General features: G+C 37.0%; 1 protein-coding gene across 1 annotated transcript; it reads left to right on the top strand.

The window, feature by feature from the left end:
* The first annotated feature begins 687 nt into the window (after positions 1–687).
* Positions 688–26,779, top strand: LOC136269037 (ral GTPase-activating protein subunit beta-like). The gene is made up of 10 exons (XM_066064499.1): positions 688–706; positions 7,225–7,327; positions 7,729–7,807; positions 10,796–10,888; positions 17,891–17,962; positions 23,423–23,593; positions 24,141–24,444; positions 25,751–26,078; positions 26,417–26,533; positions 26,591–26,779. Exons 2-10 carry the CDS (start codon positions 7,263–7,265, stop codon positions 26,697–26,699), a joined length of 1,338 nt encoding a protein of 445 aa, XP_065920571.1. The 5' UTR covers positions 688–706; positions 7,225–7,262; the 3' UTR covers positions 26,700–26,779.

The following is a 26,779-nucleotide window of genomic DNA, read 5'->3' as shown; positions in this document are numbered from 1 at the left end:
TTGTAGTATTGCAGTGTGTAGTAAAAAAAAACTGGTAGATGCTATGCTGAGACCAAAAAAAAATAAAAAATAAAAAAAAATAAAAAAATAAAAAAAAAGGTCTCGACTTTTCTCAAAAACCGTGAGATTCGATCTGCTGCCCTTGAGCAGGGTAGTGAAACCGTGAGACTCACGGTAAACCCGTGAGAGTTGGCAGGCCTGTATACTGCATGTGAGGGGTCTACTAGCAAAAATCCTGAATGAGATTTTAGACTACAACAAGTTTGATACTGAAATTTGATTGGCTGAAAACGTGGTCTCTAAATCTCGTAGAGCCACGGTCATGTCCAATAGAGACCACGCTCTGAGGCGATACGAAACACGATAATTACGCGCCTGTAACATTGGCAACGCATGGGCGTTTAAATGGCTAGTAACAGCCGTACTGAATTAGAGGGAGGTGTAATGGGCTTGTTTGTACTAATCAACACTACATTACTTGCTTACAAGCAGCTGTCGGGGCACAACAACAGCAACAATGAGTTGTAGTCCAGTCGCTGAGTCCAGTACTTCGATACATAGCACGCGCCTGTAACATTGGCAACGCATGGGCGTTTAAACGGGTAGCAACAGCCACGCTGAGGTCCCGCCATGTAGGGAGGTGTAGAGGGCTTATTTCTAGTAATTAGCCATACATTTCCCATTTACAAGCAGCTGTCAACTCAAGGTACAATAACGAGTTGTAGTCTAAATAAGTTAGACGTCAAGAACCACTGGGTTCTACGGGATTTAGAAAACCCTCAGGCCCTTAGTAGCGCCCTCGCTGCGCTCGGGCGCTACAGCCCAGGGCCTTCGAGTTTTCTAAATCCCGTAGAACCCTGGTTCTTGACGTCTAACTATTATTTAAATCTTAATTCAATGTTTTGGTATAGATATCAGAACAAATGAAATCTTAGTTTCTGGAATTTTTTTGGATCATGTGATGTTTAATATCTGGAAAAATCATCACATCACGAGATTTTAAGTCTCTAATATTTCAGAGCAAGGCTATACAAAATTTGAGATTTGTAGACCTATGAAACAAGAACTGTACAATACCTATGGTAAGCCAACACGGTAGTAAGCCAGGATGTGGCCTTCAGTGCACTATACTCTTCCGTCAACATGTGCCAAAATATAAATGCTTTAAAAGCTTTTTTGAAACCTTCAAACCCCCCTCCTCATAGTTTTAAGATCTGTATCACAATTCAACTTTTGAAGGATTAAATCCATACAAATTAAATTATACGTGACTCGGTTAAATTACCATATAGCCGGAAATTTTTGTGGGACAAACCTTTTGCAACCATTGACAGCTTCTTGATAGTGCTACCACAATATAGAAAAACTCTATATCATATATCACCTATCACCAAAGTGTATGTCACGATATGCATGTAACATTTGCAAGACAGTTATATACACACCACGCTACATGAACACATAACTTATTAAATGCCAACTGGCCTCTTCCACATCATTATACTAAGCGGCACTACTGCTGCACAACATCAATATAACTGATTGACTATAAATTATCATATCACCACCTTGTTATATCGATACTATTGATGTATCGATATATCGTGGCAACACCACTTCTCGAAACATAATCATGAAATGTACAATACATAATAATTATGTTTTCTAGGTAAACAGTTTTGCAAATGTTTCATCCCTTAAAAATTTTGGCTACACAGTTACACAGTCAGCTATATAGTAGTTACAGGACTAATTAGTTATTATGTTGGAGTGCTCTGTTGAACAGGAGATACAGTCTGTATCAGGTTGATTTATCTGATAAGTATAAAGTAAATTGGTTGATCAAGGTTACCATAGATGGGGTAAGCCCTGATAAGTTGATGTCGCTGAAGGTCCATCACAGCTGTTAGATAATAGCTACATCCACATGATGATATTGGGTATCAGAATTACTGCATGTCTAGCCTCTAGAACAATCTTCAAGTGTAAACTCAGAGGATATTGGAGTGGCTTAATCTTCCCTATAATTTGGTCAGAAGCAACAGTGTAAATAGCCTTGTTATCTCACAGTCTTCCTTCCTTTCTTCTCCAGAATATAGGAGCCAATGGTAGGAAAAAACTATCTGGCTAAAGCTTGAGAATCCAAATAACTGCATATGATATATATTTCAAAGAAGTTTTGTAATATTCAGTCGCACCAAAACTGTTATGCATTAGGCAAGCCCACTAAGATAACTTTGTATGTATGGAACTAGTACTCTTGCCTGGTTCACTATTACAGTGCTGTCACTGTAAAGAGGTACCATAGGTGTTAAAGTGCTGGACAGCTGGAAAGACCAGCAATCAAACAAGGCCACTAGACTCCAAGCGATTATAAGGTGGTCTTATTAATGAAGTCATGAAGTACATATTAGCTATGTTTGGGATCTATTTGATGGTCACTATAATGAGGTCATGATGTATACCTTAGCCGTGTTTTGGACTTGATGATAGTCGTACATCACCATACTGAGGAGTAGTGTTCCACCGATAATCAGATCAGTATCAAATCAGAGCTGATATTAGGCATTTTGATATCGATCGATATACTGGTAGGTCTTTTAGGTGTTCTGATACTGATTAATAGCCACTCACCTCAATCGTCATCATCACATCATCACAGAGTAACTGCTATACTAACCTTGTTTGCATGAAAACATCAAAATACTTTAATCAGTCACTGCACAATAAATATCCTAATAGAGCAGTCACACAAGCTAACTTGACACGTGTGTAAATTGTATGGCAATTATCAGTATCTGTATTGGTGAAATTTATTGCTAGGTATCAGATAGGTATGTATCAGTGGAACACTACTGAGTATATACATGGTGTATATAGTCTACATGTTAAGCTAGTTGTCATACATTAGGACAAGCCCAAGTGAACCGATAAACCATGCACTTTGGCAATGCTTTAAAGTATTTCACATGATCCAATGGTTACTGTACAAATTAAATATCAGTAAAGAGGATAGATAAGGTTTAATAGATATTTGATATCTGCTGTGTTTGTACTTTACTATGGTGTGATTTTCATGAAGAAAAACAAAAGTGTTATAAAGAAATCAGCTATGGTGGACATATAATATATTCCTAAAGAGAGATAGAAGAATCCATTTCTTTAGTAGTGCTAAGGGCCTTATGTAATTCCATTTTCAGTTCACATGGGCTTATCGTACCCCCTGGCCATATAATTTTCCCTTAACATCTCCACCAAAAGTAATCCATTTACAATCCATTTACCCAGTCTTGTGTATAAGGAAATAGTTCAATAACACTAGTCTAGGTGCTGGCTGTTATTTTGACTGGTGTGTAAAGGAAGGGGATTTTATGTGTATAGAATTGTTGTTTAACATTTTGAAATCACTTGAGAATTATTCTAATGCTATTGTAAACAGATATGATGTTTAATCCCTACAATAATGAAGTGTGAATATGTTGAAACCTTTTTGTGTGGATAATTCCCAAACCTTTAATCCTACTGTAAACCTCCTCTTATATGGTTTGGTCCCAACCCATTGTGGCCCATATATCATTGCAGCTAATAGCCTATGATGGTGGAGGGTGGCATTTTGCTTCCATTACATCCTGACAATAAGCATAGTCCATGTAGTAGCTATATCTTACCTTGCTAACATGAGCCACCTGTCAAATATTTAATAGTGCTGTGAAGCCCTATAATGTTGTAACTGTTTATTGAAAAGCTCTTTGATACAGCGTGAGAACAATGACCTTTAAAGTACAGTTTCCCATACGTTTTGCTTTAGGGCAAAGTAGGACATGTAAGTATGTAGTGAACATGTTTTTAACATGAAACCATGATTGTTGTGGCTGTTTTTTTGCCATGTGCTCATGGGAACAGGAGCTTTTTTAGTACTGGGTAAAACTGTCGGGGGGTGCATTACTCAGACCTCCCTCTAGCAGACCCATCGTTCCTACTTTATGTCTCCCTCAATTTTTGGTATCCCTAATACACTCTTTCTCTGTTGAGGGTCAGTCTATATCACAAGTAGAACCTGTTAATGGTGGACTGAGATTGTATTGACTCAGTATTGCTGAGGTTTCCTCTTTCTGAGTTTAAAAATGGGAGTGTATAAACAGTGGAATGGAATACTGGAATGGTGGAATACTGGACTATGGTGGAATGGAATTTTTTAAAGTTCAATATCATTTTTTACATCCAAATAAGTACAACTCCTCCCCTTATGTATACAAATAAATAGGATTTCCCTTGAAGTCAGCTTATTTAGCATAATTCATCTCACCATAGACAAAGTTTACCAATATATTGTAGTGTAAAGTCAGTTATGAACATGCGCAATAGCAGTTTATTGAGAATACCAAGAAGACTCCTGACTTTACCCTTGTTCCCAAATGATAAAAAGTTAGTGATTACATGAATGCATTGTAAAAGTACATTCACTGTACAATGAAGTATTCATTTATTAGCAACTTTATCAGTTAGGCACTGGAGGGCTAACACAGAAGGCAGAGCCTGTACAAGGTGTTTACCACTACCCTAGGAACCTAAGCGAAAATCTTTGGGAAAAGTGAAATGCGACTATCTTGTAAGCATTTACAATGAGCCTTTTCCACAATTATGTCAGAAAACAAAATTTAAGCCAAAGTTCATTGTGGCAGTACCACACTGCACACTGAACTGAACCACAGTTAGTTTCACACAAGTAATAAAGTATTGAGTTATAAGTCATACAAGTGTTGTGGTGAGGAAAAGTATGTTGACTTCAAGGGGAATCCTATTTATTTGCATACATAAGGGGAGGAGTTGTACTTATTTGGATGTAAAAAATGATATTGAACTTTAAAAAATTCCATTCCACCATTCCAGTATTCCACCATTCCAGTAGTCCATTCCACTGTTTATGTACTCCCGTTTAAAAAGTATGGAGACAAACTTGTTGTACCAAAGTCTTTGTCCTTATATGGAGGTGTCCATTGATAACATTATGAGGTTTCATATGTGGTATTATGTGTAACAACAAATATTGGCCAAACTAATCAGGAGATTGTGAATATTCAAAAACACATGGATAACAGAAGCAAATGTGATAGTGTTGAAATAGAAGAATTGTAAAAGACCAGTACAGCATGAAAAACAAAGATAACTGTAATACAGAGATAACACAATGGCAATTTTTGCCAATGGAATGTTAGAAAAGCAAACATGTGGTATGTATTTGGATAGAGAAACCATCACAAATTATGAAAATATGCACAAATAAATACGCACGTGGGCCCTCGGTCAACATGCGACCACAAAAAGGGCCTCAAATGGAACTAATGTGGACATGGCAAGGGAAAATACAAAAAAAATACAATTATATGGATGTTACTTAATTAGGGTTCCACTCCCTACAGTCCTTCGCCAAGAATAATATTCTCCTGGATGCCAACATACTGGCAGAAGCAGCAGTATCTAGAAGTTTCTTGATGGCTGACCTTGATGGTTTCACTACAGGATGGACAAAAGTTAATAAATTCAGCAGATTCGTGACTGTGGATGGTTGGTAATGGCCTAGGACAGATATCTCAATTGCATCATAATAGTTAAAGATGTTTAGACAATCAAATTCAGCTAACAATTGGAGATACTCCACTTTATTCTGCTTCCTATCACGGGCAGCCTGAATATACTGACTGGAGTCCAGAGGGCAGGTTAATTCTAGGAGGGTGATAGATGGGCATTTGGTGTTGTATATCACAATGTCAGGGCGGTAGGAAGTAATTAGAAGATCAGATGGGATTGTCGCCTGGGGGGCATCATTAGCATAAAAATTTGGTAAATCTGCAAACACTTTGACAAATGGAGTATCAGCAAAGATATCAATAAGTGACGAGGCCAAAATGGAAAGGACTTGATTATGCCAGAAAGTATATCTTTGTTGGTTTAAAGCAGTAGGACAATTGCTTAAAACATGAGCTGTTGTAGGACGATTTGAGTCACAAAGAGAGCACTTAGCTTCACATTGAATTGACCACCGCTGTAAATTAACATTAGTGGGCAGAGTATCAGATGCTGCATGCAATAGAAAGGATAGTTGGCCAGAAATATTTGCAGAACACGGAGAAGAAGAGTATTACAGTATTATAAAGTACTGCAGTGTGCCTTTCGTGTTATAATTGTTTATCATCATGTACAAAGTTGCTCGAGGGCGGGTTGCTAAGTGAACATGTGTAGGTGACTAAGTGAACATGTCAGGTGACTAAGTGATTTAGTAAACCTGTAAATGAGCCATATCATAGTCTAATGTGATACTATCAATACATAATTGGATATCCAAATACTAGCAATAATTGGATGACTGCTAGTAATATCGTGATGTAGTAGTTACTGTCAAATCATGATTGTGATAGTTGTACTATCGCTCAGCTCTAAAACAGTAATTTGCTAACAAAAAAAAGTTGGTGTAATTTTAATTTTAGTGAAATGTTCTCATAGTCGTGTAATTTCATTTACTGATAAATTGGCAATTGCACGCAAGGTTGTACATGTTGTAAGCTGACAGAAAGACAAGCATGTTTGCTGTGCAATCCTTCTTGTGTGGAAATGTCTACCTTGTGATCTAGCCATGATCAGTCACTGCATGCATCAGTAAGCAGGCTACACCTGGTCACTTTCACAGTTGAAACTAGGTCAGGTCATCTGCCTGCTTTATAGAATATTTGGATCACATGTGTAATGGATCAATTAGTTTGTGTTAGCCTAGTCCTGCTGCAGCCCAGTTTCTTTCATTGTACACGCCCACTTATCAGGATTATGTGTTTCTGTCTGTAGACAAACGTGGAGCCTCACCCATTTATTTATAAATGAGTGTGCACAAATCCGCTGTCTGGCAGTTTAGGTGGAGCCATGCCCACTAATCGAATCTAGTCTTACAGCAGGCAACTTCTGTCATGAGCCATACCAACTAGCATGTTTGGAGCCACAATAAGGTGTGTTCAAGTTTGAAAGTATCCACAAAATGGCTTGTCAAAACCAACTTCAAAAGCTTGGACATTGGACACACGGCACAAAAATATAATATTGGCCAAATTCGCCAAATTTAACATTCACCAATTCACTAAATTTAGTTACCATCACAATTTATAATTATTGTTGAATGATTCGTGGTAATGATGATAATGTTGTTCTATTTAATGCAACCTAATTCTCAAAACTTAGCCAGTGTCGACAGACCCCTCCCACAACCAGACGTCACAATGAAGTCTTCTGTGGATCATAAGATGTGGCCTGAAGGGATGGAAGATGAACCAACTGTCATGGCGTAAGTGTTGTGTGTGTAGTGTGAGGTAGTATAACCAAGTGGTTACACCGGCCAGCTATTTGTTAAGGTTCCAGGTTTGATCGTCTGTGATGCCCAGTTGTTGTTTTCTTGAGCAAGAAACTTATTCACATCTTGCTACATGGTAATGGGATCAATGGGTACCTGGTGTTAACTGAGGATGGAAATACTGAACTTTCAGGATGGCTAAGTGGGACTTTAGCCACGTTTCACTTGTGAGACATAGTACAGCTTCCTGCTGGATACTACATTGACTCAAACACATGAGTAGTACACAGTGGAACACAGCTAGAACAACAGCTTTGTATCATGTATTAGCATGTGTATTGTGTATGTTGTTGTGTCATTGTCTTAATGGCAGTCACTAATGGTTCATCTCGTAGGGACTACTCCATTCCTAGTTTGGATGACATACTGGATGAGAAGTCACTAGAACAACACAAGGAATTTGTACAACTGCAGGTTAACACTGTACACTCACTCTGTACCACACAATGGACACCTCAGTACATTTTGTGTCCAAGAAATTTAGGTCCATTATTATTGATTTTCTCTTTCAGAGGAAGAACTGTTTGGAGTCAAACGTGTTAAGACAAAAATATTATTGAGAGGTGTGTCCTTAATTTGAGAGTTTATCCCATTCTATATTATGAAGGAAAACGTTTGTTAGACTCAAACAGTGGCTATATACTTACCTCCAAGTTAGTACTACACACCTACATGTTTGCTGGGACCTGTTCCATTATCCAAACAGTTATATATATCACTAAATTGTTCTGTAAGTGAAGCCCGTGTTCATTTACTCTATTCAACTACTCTAATAGAACATACACCAGTGTTAGTTAAAATACTCTAATAGAACAATCACTTCTGGCATTCAGAGTTTGCTTAATTGTGATGGTCCTGCTGTATGTGAGTGTTGTAGCTACTACACAGCACTCCTACCTGTGGCTGATATTGACAATAACCATAGAAACATCTTATTGTAACATGAATTGTTGCTTGTGAAAATTACATCATGATATACTCTAATAGAGCAGTCAGAATTGGCTGTTTATTAAAGTGTATCTCTGTCCTTCATAGCCAATGGATAACTTTTCCACATACAATTCTTTGTGCCCAGCAGAGCCCATGACTTTATTTTTTGGGTGAACCACTGCTTAATGTTTGTAAACACTCTAGTAGAACAGTCACAAGCTATTTTTATTTTTATTGTGATAATCAAGTGGATAGCAAGTACTCTCATTATTATAACTTATTAGTAATATCTCAAGCATACATGCATATATTAGCTATGCAGGCATGCCATAAGCAAGACTTATTGTCGTCATGGGTGACCATTTGGCCATCACCTTAAGAAATGGAAAGGTCCAAATGCCCTTAGCATTCTCCAACTCTACACTTGTATATGTTGCCTTCAGTATCTTAAATTTTGAAGCCATGTATGTACCCAGAGCCCAGACATGAGCCTGGTTTCCTGATATAGTTTCCATAAAAGTGTGGGTGTCTGTGTCTGTGTGTCTGTGTAGGTGTGTCTGTGTGTGCGTGCGTGCGTGCATGCACACGTGTAGTGTGTGTCTGTGTGTGTGCGTGTAGTCTGTGTCTGTGTAGTGTGTGTGTTCCCATGTACATACCTATAGTATGTTTGTCTGTGCACACCACATGTGAGCGAAACCATCACATTGTAAAAACAACCATCATGCTAGATTTAAACAAGCTATAATAAACTTAAACTTTACTCTGAGGTGGTTTCTCATTGTCAGTTTAAAATGTATAGGTGTAGTAGCTCTCCACAGACTTAGTATTCCCATTGGGCTTAGCAGGTCTGTTATGGCCAAAAATAACAACACATAAAATTGTGCTATCAGGAGTAGGGAAAAGGTGATGAAATCATAGTACAGGAAATATGCACATGTGTTTGACAAAAAGGGGATCAAAGGTTAGTCCAAAATATTATGCAAACAATGAACTGCAAGTTGGCACTGCTGTTGCTGTTGATTGCCAAGTTGTCATTTTCATCCATGTCATCATCTAGGCCAGGCTGCACTTGGGGTGGTAGAGATTTATTCTTGCAGTACACCTGTGGTCATGCTTAAAAGCTTCGTATAGTGCCTGCCTTTGTGCTAAATTTGTTTCCACCTACAGTTCTACAGCCCTATGAACTTGCTTACTAACTTGACTGCGTCATTGAGCTCTTTCATATCGTGCCACAGAACCCTCTGGAGCTGTCAGTCGCTTTGCTTTGGTGTTAATAGTTGGTATTTAGTCTGGATTTGTCAGAGTATCAGACTTTTTCTTGGATATAAAGTGATCCGAACAAAGGCGGTCATCATCCCCTGGTTGCCATGAAGTTCCATCTGGGTTTCGCCAGTCCACAAAAGCTATCCATTGTCTTCGTCGCTCTACGTCGGGTGGAAAATCATAGAAACTAATACCACAACCCTTCAAATGCCGGTTATTATACCCATAAACCACACAAGTGGTTGGCATTGTGGTCTAAACAATACTAGAATTGTCTACTGAAAAAAATGTTATAATTTTTCGTGTAACTTACATGTTACGTGGAAAAGGTCTGTATTCATGTTATATGGGATTTACTATGACCTAGATGATATCAACCTCCTAAACATATTCTCAACAAGCTACATGTAGATTTCAAACTTGCACAATGACTTAAGGCAAAGTGCGATTATTTCAGTGGTACATAGCAAAATAGGGAGCTACCCTGTAGCATTTAAATGGTAATTATAATTAGTCAGTGGGATTTAGAAATACAGACATTACGTGCACACCATTTTTATAAGCTTAAATCTGATGTTCAGTTGCACTTCTTTCCTTTACCCTTTGGTATCCCATAGCTTTTGCTAAGGTTATGAGGAGGTCTTGGTGGCGTATAAGTGTTCCCACTCCTCTGAGATTGAATTAGGAAGCAATTTCAACTGAAACTTGCTAATACAAGTTGTACACGAATGGTATACAAATGATTAACTAACAAGTTGATGTTTTGCTACTTTTAAAAACCAGCTGTCCAGTTAATACTGAATTTAGTTATTACAAAATACATACCAACGACTAGCTAATTATTCTTTGTTATGTGTTAATATGTTCATACAAATATTTAATTATTGTATTACCAATTGTGTGGCATGTCAATTAGGTCCTGCTAAAATGTACTTCATGACCTCATCATAGTACATGGAATTTTGGACATACTTGCCATTCAAAAACCTTCCTCGGTTTTCCTTCTAAATACCTTGGTGGTATTAGTTAAGGCTAACTAACTGATTCCTTTAGCCAAGCATAACTCAACAATGCATAAGGCTACACAGGCTTGATTTTTTCAGACCTCCTCATTTTTATGATTCTATTATTGTGGCTTTCATTAAAGCTCCTATATGTAATTTAATTGTGTATTAATATGAGCAGTTGTTATATCAGATTTCTAAACAGGTGGAGTTAGAACAAGAGATACATGAGAATCAAGCAACCATCATGAGCCAACTGAAGTTCCCTAATCCAGCAGTGGCCTGTCAGCCTCCTGGTGTGTGTGTGTGTGTGTGTGTGTGTGTGTGTGTGTGTGTGTGTGTGTGTGTGTGTAGTGTGTGTGTAGTGTGTGTGTGTGTTCAATTAGAGTATTTTGTTCACATTCTCAGAATCCTGACCATTTTATTTGTTGTCAAAGACATGTTAAACTATTTTTAAAAGCTCTTTTCTCCATACGTTAACACATTGGAATGTTGTTAGCAACGTTAGGGAATGTAAACATTAAGTTAAGCACATTTTAAAACAGTTACTTATCAATTTTTCTAGGAGTTTTTCAAAACAAAGTACATAACTTGAAGCTTATATTAGCCCATTGATGGCCAAATTCTCAGGAACTTCTGGCCGAATTGCCGAATTGCATCATACTGGTCATCCAGTACACTGAGCTACTTAGTAACCATATATCTAAGTACTCTCTATAAACTAAGGAGGTAGACTATGTTGTTTTTATTTACATAACAGTAATCACAACAAAATTATCAAGCAACAAAGTCTAAACTTTGGTAGAAACCATTCTATACAGTTTACTTACAGTGTGATCCATTCCACAGCTGGTTTCTTTGTGATTTGTCCCGTTTCTGCTGTTGTACATGCATATATGCATACGTGTCCACCATACCATGTCTGGTAAGAGCAGCCAACTGTCGACTGTTCTTGTCTCCATCAATTTATAACAATCAAACTTTTCAACTCAAAGCTCATCTATTATGAAAGTTACACTTTACACTATTACATAACAAACGTGCACTAGTCTGGGAAGGATCTGATTATCCCAAAAACAGAACCTCTATGGGTGTGTCTGCTTCAGTAGTAGCGTATCTTGCTATGAAACATGTTTTACAAGTTGTAACATGGCAAAAGTTTATTCTATGGGTGAGTTATGATGCCATGCTTCCACATGGTAGCAGTGGCCATTAATGGGTTAACCTCTGTTTAAAACATTTGAAGTTTGTTTTGTATTGCCACTATTGAGACTCACAAAAATATTAAGTAGAAGAAAGCAATATCTCTAGCTACTCAATGGCCTACTTATCTAATGGTTCAAGACAAAATGGTTACCATGGTAGCAGCTACTGATGACATTATTTTAACAAGCCACATACAACTTTATCAGTACAAAGTGAAAAGATACTTGTGTAAGCTGTTCTAGTACAGTATAGATTATGAGGACCACAACACCAGTGGGACTATGAGGACCACAACACCAGTGGGACTATGAGGACCACAACACCAGTGGGACTATGAGGACCACAACACCAGTGGGACTATGAGGACCACAACACCATTGGGACTATGAGGACCACAACACCAGTGGGACTATGAGGACCACAACACCAGTGGGACTATGAGGACCACAACACCATTGGGACTATGAGGACCACAACACCAGTGGGACTATGAGGACCACAACACCAGTGGGACTATGCATGTTGATAGTATAATATATTGTGAGCAAACTGTCGTAATTGTGATATTTGTGCCACGTAAGCTATTATAAGTATGTGTTGTCTCTAAAACAGGATATCATATTATAAAAATAACTTACTAGTATTTGATCATACCGGAATGTGTAATGTGATATGGACTACACTCCCATAAGTGTAGAGTACAACTGCCATCCTGTATTATAGTAATTATTAGTGTACAACATCCTTTGTGAAACCAACACATCATGATAACAACCTACTGGTAAGATCTCTCTATTGTGAACTGTTAGGTAATATGATTGTGTGGAGGATTTAACACAACAAAAGGTTTTCAATAGTTTCAACTGCTTGACTATATACTAAAGTGGTACTGAACTATAAGCAAAATGGTAATGGTCGGGTTTAGAATGATCCTTTTCTTTACATACCACAAGACCACAGGAGCTACGACACACATTACGCACTATCAAAAGGAATTTGTGTTAATTGCATAATATGAGTTTTAAATAGATGCTTAATTTGGCTTTACAGGACTATGGATACCTTGAATACAATTTCCAGTGCTATCCTCTTTAATTGTTGCCATTTGCCCTCTGTTTTGTCTGATAAACTATTCATCACGCGATGACGTCTCCGATTGCCGTGTATGCTAATATCAAACTACTGGGGTTCACGCATATAAGAAAAGCTTTTGATTAGCACCTAGTTTTCAATGAAACCGTCCTAAAGCTTTTTTTTTTAATAGCTGTATGCAAATTCTATGAGTTCACATGAGTGCGTCATACCTCTTCTGCCATGAGACATGTTGTGTACAATTACTTAATAAGTGCCCACCTACATTTGTAAACCAACCCAGAGGAGTCGAGTCATCAAATATCAAGAAAAATATTCACCATATTAAAGTATCCTACATAATAATGTGAATTGGCAGGTCCGTGTCATATACTGATGAGTAGAGTCCTCAGTTCTCACAAACTTTTCAATACAGGTTAATAGATACAGTGGAGCCTCTCTTAACAAACTCCCTGAATTAAGGACACAATAGAAAAAACCTCCATAATAAGGACAAAAATTTTGGTCCCAACAGGTCTGGTCAAACATTTTTTACCTCTGAAAGAGGTAAACCTCTATATTACAGCAAAAAGTCCCAAAATGTCCACAATAGAGAGGTTCCACTGTATACTAATAAAACATCATAGTGTTCATACTACAGTTTGTTTTAAGAGAAATTGATTCAGTGTAATTTTGATTGATTGTTGAGTTGTGTTTAGTTCTACAAAACTTGGCAGCAACCTCTCATTTTCAAGGAGTTGGTTAACTCTTTGTCCATATGCTAGTTTTTTAAGCCGTTGTCTGTTATTCTATGTTGATGCTTCAATTCAACAATTTGTAGTTTTGTGTATCTTAATTCTGTTTATTAAAAACAACTCAAACTGCAAGGTCACACTTGGAAGGTGAATCAAATCCAACCATATCAATACCCCTAGCAGGTCCATTTTAAGGCAGTTTGTTTTGATCTGGTACACATTTACAAAAATCACATTTGCACTAGTTTGAGAGATAGGGTTTGAGAGATAGTGTTGAAAGGCTGTTAGCTGCTCCATGTTCCATACTTGTTATACAATGAAGGAAGTGTCAGTAAAAGATTGTGAAGTGTTCTAATTGCTTCATATCCTTATCAGATTATAGAATAGTTGATAATAATGTTGTATAGAATTGATTGTCCTATTGTAAGTATTCTCTTTATAAATATTGTAGGTGATGTATTGTGTTTAAAGATGTTATGATGGCTAATACAACAGTTTTGTGTCACCTGTCATAAAATATAGTGTTTTAGATGTGTTATGGCTTCCTAAATTGAGTTATTGTTTGTATTATAATTTGTACATTGTTACCATAAACAGTGAAAGTATAACAGTACTAGTGTTTGGTGTAATTTACCACCTCAAATTGCTGAATCACTTGACACAATGATGTGCTACATATCTTGCTAATCATTTAGTCATTTGTGGTGTGTGATTTCTCCTTGTTATAGGAAATGTATTTGATGTTTTATCATAACCAAATGATGTATTCTCCTAGCTTTAGTCAATCACTAGTGTAGACCTGATGTGTATTGTTGTAAGTCTAAAATTTGGCACGTCCTTAACTACAACTGATTTTACTAATTTTTCATACAATAACAATTTCTCAGAAAAAGAATGTCGAAGTAGACACAAATTAAGTATCAACATTTTTGTCATCTTTTAAGGAATATCATGGTTCACAACAGGTTCTTGTTATGTGCACACATACATATAAGGTATCAAGAATTAATTGCTAAAAATCACAAAGAACTATTATGGTTCCTTCAGTTAATCATTATCAACTATTCTTTTAGTACTAAATATGTCCAGTCTGAAGGAGTGATGATCTCGTATTACCCTATAATGATCTTACTATTATATCACAAATCATCAGCTGCTCTCAAATAACATATGAATCTTGTTGGTCACCTGATACTGAGGAGTACTATGGCTATATAGGAAATTTTTTAGAATAATATATAAGTTACATAAATGCAGGTATTCTAATAATTGGCGAATTGTTTAAATATTGTCAATGATTATAAGGATTAATGTTATTGCAAGGCTTCTATACAAATGAATACATTATAACCATCTTCTATGTGTCGTACTCTCCCATACACAGTGTAGCCATCAGGACAAGTACCTTAATGTTGTGATGTGACAGTTTACCTAGTGTAATATAAGATCATGACTTGTAATGTAATTTATGTACGACATGTCTAGTGAACTGTGTTATCATATGATGTTTAGGATATCTGTAGTTAGTTAAGGATTATGTGATGTGACTGTCGGAGCCTTGAGTATGTCTCAAAGGGACAAGAATATAGTACAGAGGTGTATACCCTAAATGTGATTTAATAGAATATTATAGCCTTTATAGTGGGTTTATTAAAGTCCAAATTAATGTGGTTTGCATGTGGCAGTGAAATAGTTTACTCATTACTAAAATAGTTAGTTTACTCATTATCACTACTTTTAGTGATAATACAATTGATTTATACCCACAAGATTATGGACTTTATCCACAATGATATCATGAACACAAGATGGCCACATTATTTGGGGGACCAATGTACAGGCACCTTGGAGAAATCGTTTGATTGATCATATTTCACTTATGAAGCAATCTAGATATGAGTATAAAGTAACAAAAAATATTACAAACGAACGTTGTCTCCATTTTCCAGCATGTTATACAAATAATTCATTACATTGTCTTGTAACCATACTGTACCTGCTGCTTAGAGCTCGATATCTCCTTCCCTGGCTGAAATATGATCGATCAAAACAATTTCTCCATAGGCGTCTGTACATTGGTCCCCCAAATAACGTGGCCATCTTGTGCTTGTGACGTCATTGTGGATAAAGTCCATTGCAAGATGTCAGTTTTCCTTATAACAGGCATGCAAAAATCAGACAAACGGTGGAACCTCTCTTAACAACTCTTCAAATTATAGACACAATAGTAATACCCCTTATAGGGACACAGATTTTGGTCCCAACAAGTCTGGCTCAAGATTATCTCTGAAAAAAATATAGCTAGGTCTAAAATTCTGTACCCAATGTGTCCTTTATAGAGAGGTTCAGGTCCTACCCTATCATATAAAATTCTGCTTTTCAGAACTTTCATAAATCATTACATGGTGTCTTTCAGTGTTTTAATCATTCGTTAGTTATTCTGTATATATAAGTTGCAACTAGAGTTGTCCAATTAAAGTCATTATATAAAACCTGTTATATGTGATGGCTAATTCCCACATCTGATCACATACAGGACAGACTTTTATTTTAGGCACTTTCATTTGATAGAAAAACTGGTCACTTTACAAGTCCTTCAATTTGGTTGTACATATATGGTAATAGTATAAGCTAACCCATAAATGTAGCTACTGCTATAGTTAGTGGAATTAACTTTTAGTGCCACGTTAGGATGATGATAATGATTTGTGTTCACACTAGATTAATCTCTAATTGTTCCGTTACTTCCATGATCAACCAATAATGGGTACTAACTATGAATTTGACCTAATTTGCAAAAAGGTGGTATTTTTTGAGTATTTTCTCACAATTTGACCCATGTTTTTTTTTGTGTGTGTGTGTGTGTGTGTGTGTGTGTGTGTGTGTGTGTGTGTGTGTGTGTGTGTGTGTGTGTGTGTGTGTGTGTGTGTGTGTGTGTGTGTGTGTGTGTGTGTGTGTGTCACTGCTTTTGTAGTGTGAAGCCAGCCACAGTATAGGATACATTTTGATATCATTCAGTACAAGGAGTCGCCTGCTTTACTTTTCTCAAGTCCAGTCACCAAATTAGGAAATTGCATGTACAAGACACATACTCTGCCTTAGGAGCAATTGAACCCAAACTGGTTGTATTGAATGTTATTAATGAGGTCATGAAGTACACATTGGTGACATTGTGTTCAGTACAAGAACTAGACAGTTTGATACACTGGAGTGTTTTGTTGTATAAATTGGAACTGACATTTGTTGTATATAGTTGTGTATAGTGTTTGTAGTTCTGCTTAGTTTTATTCAATTCTTAGTTTAGTAAGTTTTCTCTGTGTACAGATTGTAGCTAGTGGTGGATTATTAGTGACATTGTTTGTAAGCTGTAACCATACAAAGGCTTTCATCAATGATATCACTGCAGTACCTACACTGGTCAGCAGCCACCACTGTTTGATAATGGCCAGTACTCACAACTTTTGACCTGCACAATTGTTTGTGCTTTACAGTACATGTTGGGATTGTCTATTGTTGTAGTCCATGTTACTAGGATCATTGCTCAGATAATCCTGAGTGCATGGGTATGTATAGACTAAATGTTTTGTCTGCCATCCGGTATAAGCATCATAGACATAACCATCAAATCCTGAACAGTATTAACAACAATAACCCTAACCCTTATATGTGTGGGGTAGTCAATGACCATCTGTTGTTCTCTGGTGTGGAACCATACCATATGTTGTGGTATTGAATCATTAATTGGTCAAAATTATGAGCTATTAAAAACAAAATATTAATTTTATTTCACATGACTGGTCACGTACAGGACTGTATATATGATGCCAAGGATTTAAGGTACTTTTATTGATTTAAAAAAACTGGCCATTTTCTATATATGGCAAGTCCTTCAAATTTGGTATTAGCTACACAGCCACAGCTGTTTATATTGTGAATGGAGTATTAACTGTGTTAATTTGTCCGTGTTAATATGATTGTTCCTTTGTCATAAAAAGTGTTCACAATAGATTAGCTTGTTATATGGTCTGTGGGAAAATTATGCATCTTCCTTTTTTTCTTCTTTTTTTTGAACCTAACTTTGTTTATTTATTGTTTATTATTGGTCATAATTAAACAGTGTACCTGACAATAAATAAATATGTTATGCCTGAGGCATATTTCAGGTTGTTGTTGTTGTAAGGCTCCAGTCAAAGTGATGATATCAGTAAACTTTCCAATATCCTGTAATGTTGTAATCTGCCATGTCATTGTTCCTGTCTTGTTCCAGTATTTGCAGAAGCTACCAAACTGCTCGACTGGTATTGTCTCACTTGGGACTGGCCAGCACTGAAGCCTTACAGGTAACTAACAGGGGATTTTTGTGTAGTTTATTTTATTGAGATATGAAATGTTAATATGTATGGATTTTGAGTTTGGTCAAAATGTTTTTTTGGGGCATTTAGTAAAGTTGTGTTAATTTTTAGGCTATTTTATTTTAAGGTTTAATTTTTAGCATTTGGAAAATTTTACGCAATATATTTTTTTATTGTAATCTAGAATACAAATCTGTGGTGGGTAGCTAGTGAGTTGATAACCTGTGGGAAAGCGACAACCTGTGGTTGTTAACACATTTACCTTTCAATTTTGTAGTGTCAGCACTGCATTGTGCATTAGTGTGTTAGTGCTAATGTCACCTGTCTTGTCCACAAAGTAATCTCCCAGTAAGGCTATTTCATTGTTGGCTTACCATGATTTTTGCTTGATGAATATAGACTAGATTTGGCTCCACTTTGCTCAGGGAAATTTCTAAACACTTAGGCCTGTAGCCTCGGTAATTAAGTTGTGGGTAATAGTGTAGAAAAAACCATGTTGGCTCATTATTTTATACCCAGCTAAATAAAATATCATTGATAGTTTAACATGTAAACAAGGTTAATCCCCAACATGATCCCTAGTATTACAATTGACAATATCAACCACTGAATAAGGTACTTGAAAATATATTTCCTGACCAAATAAAGACAAGTATGCTGGACACACAGCTGTAGTGATAATATATCATGTGAAGACTTTTGAGGCAGTTACATGTAAAAGATTCGCAAGATTTTTATGAGGTGGAATGGCTTCTCTGGACAAACACTGTCACTGAGTATACAGCAAAATTGGAAACAGAATACTCGTGATAACATCAAACTGGCAGAAATCAGCTTCGGATATTGTGATAAGTGTTAGTAAAATCATATCGATGACCCTAACCATCCCATTATCATCGTTATTGCAACCAAACAATGGTGGAAATTTAACTGAAAATCACCAAAACTATATTACTCTCTGGCTAGCTAATCATGCTTCAGTGCATATTTAATTTTTTGGTTCCTACCATGCTAACTTAATTAATAATGATGTACACACATGTAGTCCCTGCCACCTCTCAAGTAAGGATGTTACAACATGGTCCCAACGTGTTTAGAGACAAATGGTTGCACTGAAGTTGAATTCAGTGTAGTCATTTACTGGAATTTGCAGCAGGAAGCTGTAGGTGATTTTTGAACATCTTAATAATAAACATTTATCACAAACCACAGAGAATTCTATGAAGGGAATCACGCTTGTTAATTCTTAGAACATGTTTAACATTGTCTGTTTAGTAACAAGTTATAAGTTGTGGCTACTTTGGAGCTTACCTCAGACTACATGTTCTGGTCTGGCTTTTTTTTGTTGTTGTTAAGCGTCAATCTCAGTGAATTTATGGGTTATCATCATCTTGATGTTTTAATCCTGTGTAACCTGTTGTAATCCTGTGTAACCTGTTATAATCCTGTGTAACCTGTTGTAACCCTGTGTAACCTGTTTGTTACATGATGTTTGCTCTCATTACTGGGTTAAGGGTAGGCAAGACATGTTTATTTACTGATAAAGATTGCTGCACATCAAGAATTGAAATACTTGTCACAGAATTTGTAATAACTGACCTTCCGCACACACCATTGAACCAGTAAAGTGAAGCCATCCACTGAATGATGCTCCACATTATTGGTAGTAGTAGCATGACTACCTCTTCCTCTGTTATGGACATGTACACACATACATACCATTGCAGCTTATATTTCAGCGCTGACCTGTTCCTTCACTAATATACCTTCTAACTACTGAGCTATTCACAAGAAAAGACAAAGATCAAATCAAATCTATAACTGCTGGAGTTCAGACTGTGAAAAATAGTTTGGTGTTTTATCCAGCTGAATTAGAGTGTGGTTTACCATATGACCCTGTACTGATGGTATTGGGAACACTTGGCATGTAGCCGTTATATTTTGGGCCTAGTACCATATACACGGTATTTTTCAAGGTATGTAATTTTGCAAACGCTCACTTTCCATCACTTTTGCACTTTTATTTTCCAGTATGGCACTGCCTGTAGTGTATTGAGATGTCTAGATATTCTAATATTTTAACTATTTTCATGATAAAAGATAATCCACTTGTTAAAAAATACCATATAGACAGTAACATGTTATGTCACTCTTTAATTTACCCACTGCCCACACCACACCTGTATGTGAGTATGACTGATACATAATAATAGTTGTGAATGGCTTGCCTTACCATGCATGAACTCTCTGCTCATAACCAGAGCCCCAGACAAGTTACATGTAACAAATTGGATAATATTTGATGATATTAGTGCTGAAACAAATAGCAATTTTTACTATTCCAATAGTTGTGAACAAAACGACTGATTATTCAATTATTCTTTAAGCATGAATAAATACTGATATCTTTGTTGGGCAAAAGCAGAGCTATTTTTATCTCTTCCAAAAGGAATTTTGTATAATTATGACCATAATACTTATATGGTCTCATGATCTATATGTTAATAACATAATGGCCACTACCAAATTGACACTTGCTATATGAAGTGTTACAATGATTCTTGTCAATGTTACTTGTAGTTATAAGAATTTCTCTGTAATATTTGGGACAAGAAATTTTAGTCCATTTTTGCTGAGGCTTAACTGTGATTGAATGTGACCACTCAACAAGATATTTAGTCATCCCTGCATGGCAGCTTTGTGTACCAATTGTGGCATTTAAATGCATGAATTATAAACAATAGAAATTAGGGCTCTACCTCTCTATCCATGTGTATGTGTGTCAGGCCTGCCAACTCTCACGGGTTTACTGTGAGTCTCACGGTTTCACTACCCTGCTCAAGGGCAGCAGATCGAATCTCACGGTTTTTGAGAAAAGTCGAGACCTTTTTTTTTTTTTTTTTTTTTTTTTTTTTTTTTGGTCTCAGCATAGCATCTACCAGTTTTTTTTTACTACACACTGCAATACTACAATAAAGGTACAGAAATCTCAAGATTTTTTTACTTTCCAGGTTGGCAGGCCTGGTGTGTGTATGTAGTTAGTGCGTGCGTGCGTGCGTGCGTGCGTGCGTGCGTGCGTGCGTGCGTGCGTGCGTGCGTGCGTGCGTGCGTGCGTGCGTGCGTGCGTGCGTGCGTGCGTGCGTGCGTGCGTGCGTGCGTGCGTGCGTGCGTGCGTGCGTGCGTGCGTGCGTGCGTGCGTGCATGTAGTGTGTGTGTTGTCTGCTAGAAGTGGGCCAGTTATAAAGTTGGCTTTTAATATGATGCTGATTTCTAACTTTATTACAATCAAAAATAGAATCCATAGTGCTTGATCAAGTTTAGAGTCTCCAAATAGGAAGTAAATTCCCAATCTAATGTTACCACCCGTTTTATTAAGGCAAGAAGGTTTGACCTGAAACCAGCCTTATAAGGTTTCACTGTATTACTACATCCCTACCCCTCACATGTACACACTATAAATGGTAAAGCGTTCCACCATAGATAATATACCCCCCTGGATTGGAAACTAGTAAGCTCCACTGGTTACAGGCTGGTTTCACGTTCCTTCAATAACAAGACAAGTTTCTCTGGGTGAAACAAGACTCACCACTGGTAAAGAGTTCTTTCTCAAGATGTTTTGGAAGCCAACAGTGAGTTTCGAGGCAAATTGGCTCTTTATTGTGTGAACGGTAGAAGCGAAACTGAACACAAGATGTGATGGTTTGGACACATTCAAGGAAAACATCGAAACCATGTACGCTACACCTTCACACCCAGACCATACCATAGAGCATTATTTGATGACTTTGTAGTATAAATTGTGTGGCGATACTGTTTAGAATCACAGAGAGAATATGCTTCCCGTTTTGCCAAATACACCATCTCAAAAAACTGCCAAAGAAGTTATGGGAAGGCGTATTATTTAGCCAAGGCAATTCTTTATAGCATAGTTAACCTTGTGATACTTTCTTTTTCTACCTACAGCACTTACTTTAGCCAAGAATGTGCTTCCCCCAAAGCATGTAATCCGCCATTGTAAGACTTCCAACCAAAAGTGACGTGAAGTGGTCTAACTAACCAAAGCAATTATCATAACAACACCTTAAGTCATTCTCGTTACAAAATATAGTCGTTAATGCCACCGTTCTGCTGTAATAGGATTAAATTTGAGGTGCGAAACCAGCCTAAGGACACTGGTTCTTGTACAAAGTCTATGGGTGCGCGGTGCAGTTTCCAATCCAGGAGGGTATATTATCTATGGTTCCACTAATGTGTTAGATCATAGTATATTATATAAGGAAATTTATCATCAAGTGATATCATAGGAATACTGGCCTACTACTTCCTATTAACACAGATATGTCTTATTTCATACAACATCAATTTTGTAGTTGTGTATATTTCGGTGAAGTTTCCTTGCTAATTGTTTGCTACATGGCTTAGTAAAGGTCTTGTGGTAATTCTAATTTGGTCATTTCTGAGCTATAGTCATGTTGATAATCCACAATGTCACAGTTATATTTGAGGCTAGCCCACATTCCTGTTCTTTCATGAAATGCATTCATTGTCTACATTATGGCATTATATGGTGACTGTTTGGTGGACGCCATACAAGGAATTGCTGTATGTTTTAAATATTTTAACTACTAATAAGGAAAACATGAGCAGACAGATAACATGTCGGTATTCCCCTACTTATTCAAATGACATTTTATTATCTTCCTCCTGTAGTCTGTAAATCTGATAACTTATTTGTGTATGTCTCTCTAACAAATGTTTCTGCCATATTTGGCATCATGTAATTAAGTGTACTATTATGATGAAGACATTAGCAGTGTATGGTCCAGTTGTTAATATAACTGAGTCATTAAGTATAGGGTAGTTGTTTTGTTTCAGTTTTTGGGATTAGTAGAAAGGTAAACAATAAACTAATTTTATAAAGTCATCTGTGGATTAAGACATAGCGTACTCTTTAGCAGCTTTCCTTAGTACAGTACATTATTGATTTGTGGGTAGCACGTGATAAATTCCTTGTGTTGACTTTCACATGTTGCCATAGTGACTGGATTGATTGCAGAGGCACTTCTCGTACTGTTCTTCATTTGTAGTGCCATATTATAACAGGTGGAACAAAGCTGAAAATGAAGCACAATGGCCACTTCACTTTCAGTAATTGATTGTCAGGACGTGCATTCAGACAAGAAATTAGTGTATCTATTGAAGAATGTACAGGTTCACCAGTCATAACTATGAAATTTACTAAGAAAAGTTATAGAGGGATCATAGAAATAAAAAGCAATGTAACAAGGGAGGTCATCTACACCTGTGACTATACTAGTTGACATAGAGTCTCTACTTCAGTATATTGACAAGCTACATATAAGACTGAAGTTGATTGTTTTGTTATTTTTATTTCTTCTTTTAAAATATCCTTGTAGCTACTTGTACTTGTCATGACTTGTGTTGTAGGCACAACAACCAACAGGACAGCCATCACTGGTGATGTTAGATAGCAAGCTACCAAACTTCTCAGCATCACTTGCCAACCTCGACCGACTACCATCACGTTACACTGACAATGTGTTCATGTTGTATGTGAAGGATGGGGTTACTAAGGTAGATGATATCCTAGCAACACAGGTCAGTAATTCATAAGAGTGCTGTTCATTAAATTATCATATCAAGCAATTACTACCTGAGAGACTGCACTGTTTTACATGATAATTATTGTCCTAAATGGGAAGCCCCTCCTTAATCACCACTGGTCATTGTCGCTATTACTGACAATATTATTACTTACACTCCTTTGTTTCCCATCTTGTAAGTAACCTATACAGTGTAGTGGCTTCACCATTGTTTGGTGATGATTTTCATCTATTCACTAACTGTCATGAAATGGAACTATTGAATACTAACAGACAACAGTGAGAATTTTAAAATAGCTGCCAATTCATGGAAACTTATAAGAGACTTAATGATACAATCTCTATAAGTACTACTAAGAACAGTAAAACAATCTGTGATGTCACATGATGTAGACTTCCTAGTAAATATTATATTGTAATTATATAATTGAGCTACTCACAAATTACTTCTCCTTGGAAAACACATTTTAACAATCCTTTGGTAGTCACTTAACAATGACATACAATATTGTGGTATATGGTGTTCTTCCCTTTCACTCTAGCAACAACAATTGGTAGCTCAACCTAAAGAGTTCCAGAAGTTACTACAAGGTCTAGGTTGGGTGGTGGACCCAGCTACTCACCCAGGCTTCAAGGGGAAACTGCATCCATTAAGTGATGATACTCAGGGTAGTAAGCCCCTGATAGTACAGGCTCAGATACCACATACTCCGTTCACTTATTACACTGACTCCATTCATGAGGTGGCCTTTGTCACTCCCGTGGTACGGAGTTCTGCCTGGAGTAATTCCAATTCCAGTGTCCGTTCCATGGACTCGTCTGATTCTGGTGGAAATGTTGGTTCATGTAAGTATCATCATTGTAGTCATATAGACCAAAATGATTAAGTGAACAATTTTTGTACAATTCATAATTTCTGCAGCTGTGCTCCACTGCTTGTTTTCATGTTACTAATAAGGCAAATATTATGGTCTCATTCTATATTTAGCATGATGTGTGTGCATTCTGTTGCACTATTTATAGAAACACTTACACTGCCATATATTACAATTAAAACAAATACACACCTAATTACGAACGTCCAATAGCAAAAACTTAATAAATAAATAATGATAGTTCCATACATGTATGGCTATATATCAGTATAAAGAATGGTTGCTAGGTAATACATATGGTTAAAAACTAAACAAAGCTTAGAATAGTCACATCCAGTAACTATCACAGATTAAGATGGTCTCTAAACCCCATAGTGCCAGGCTCATGGAGTGCTAGTTTCACACACAGGGTTATATGTAGTTTAGGCCCATTGGTAGCATCCTCATTTTCACAACACAAGAACTTTTGGGTTAATAATATTCTATAGAACTTTGTGTTTTGAAGAAGTCCAACTATATAGTAAGCATGTGCCATCATTATGTGGTGTAGGGATTGTATCATCATCATGATAGTACCCACATTAGGGGAAGTGTATCTGATAACATTTATAGAAAACTTGTAGTGTACTATTTCACTGGTTGTAGCTTCATACCAAACCTGTTAGATGATGTGGTAGTTTATAATTTTATAAGGAACTGTATTTTCTGCAAAGTGAGCAGAGTTAGTGGTTTATGGAGGAGGCAAATGTGTATACAATTACAGAACAATTATATAGCTATACTGCTAGTTAAAACCTGTGATATTCACCTTGTTGTAATGGCATCCATTTGTTACAAACAAAACAAATCGTAAGTGCTCGTTAAGTGTATGTGATACCTGGTTGTTGTTGTCGTTTCCTTGAGCAAGAAACTGTACTCATGATCAGTTGTATAAATGAGGACATGTTATTTGGCCCCAATTGTGTTAGGGGGACGTGGTGTTGACTAGGAAAGCTAATGCCTTCTGGTTGTATAATGGGCGAGGTTCAGGTGAGACTTCAAATGTTCACACCTTCACCCAGGACACATGCTGCCGCCTCTTGTGGGGTACTTCAGTAGTCTAGAATTTTACTACACTGACTCATAGCACTGGATTAGTACACAGGAGTCCCATTGCTCCATTGGGTATACATGTACACTACCAAAAGATTTTCTGGTTTGCTTTGTTTGCATATCTGTGTGTTTAGCAGTACCACTATTTGTACCACTGATGTTTGTCCTGTTTGTATATCTCACAGCCATGGTCCGTGTACCAGACTCTGGTGATCCCTCTCCAGCACGAGCAACAAAAGTCAAGGGTACAGAACAGTTGGAGACTCCAGCACGTCGTAGAGTCCACCGGCCACAAGACTGTGCCGTTATTGTTGCATGGTTGGAGAGGTTTGAAGATCGACTGGAGTTCCCTGTAGCTGAACTAACTGCCTCACTCCATTCACCAGTAAATGTCTCATCTGGTTACTTCTCAACACTGACTAAAAAAGGATCAGACTTCACCCTACCTGTTATATTCATTCATCCATTGTCATCAGGACTGTATCGTATTAGTACCCGTATTACATCTTATAGGTTAGAGGAACATTTGTTATTACTTTATTTATGGTCTAGTGTGCATTAATGTTTTTACTAATGATGGCTTCTGAGTATTTGACTTTGAAAACTTGTACATCTTCATAAAAGTCCCCAAGGTTGATGTTGTTAAGTTATTTTATTACTTCAAAGAAAACATATAAAAATATTTACTATTAAATTACCCAACAGAATCACCACATCATTCTAGACAAGGTGGTGTTTCTCACTTATCCTCATTGCTATAGTAATGTTATGACACCTACCCCCCACCCCCACATCTGGTTTATGATGTCATTGTTAAGTGAAGGTGTGACCAAGTGTTGTTTTTCATGTAGACACCATTATGTGGGCCCATTGTGTGATGGTATGATAGTCAGCCAGAGGATCCTTGCTCCACTAGTGAGACAAACTTGTCTCAACATTTGTAGTCGACACAGAATGGAGACAGAAGGGTAATTAAGATAACTCTTGGTTGTCTTGTTTACTTATTTGATTTCCTTCCTGGGCAGATATTCACCTCCTCATGTTCTAAGGAAGAAGTTGATTGAAGAAATAGCATTGAATTTTGCAAAGCCTCTGGATCCTTCAGACTTCTTTACTGAACTGTGTAATAGTTAAAACTTTACTATGACCACATGTCATGTATAATGTGTACAGTGAATACATTAATACTAGTTGTTACATATAGGATATAAGGA

This window comes from Dysidea avara, chromosome 10 (assembly GCF_963678975.1).
Source record: "Dysidea avara chromosome 10, odDysAvar1.4, whole genome shotgun sequence".
Classification (NCBI taxonomy): domain Eukaryota; kingdom Metazoa; phylum Porifera; class Demospongiae; order Dictyoceratida; family Dysideidae; genus Dysidea; species Dysidea avara.
The sequence above is the reverse complement of the archived record's forward strand: the minus strand, read 5'-3'. Positions and strand labels throughout refer to the sequence as shown.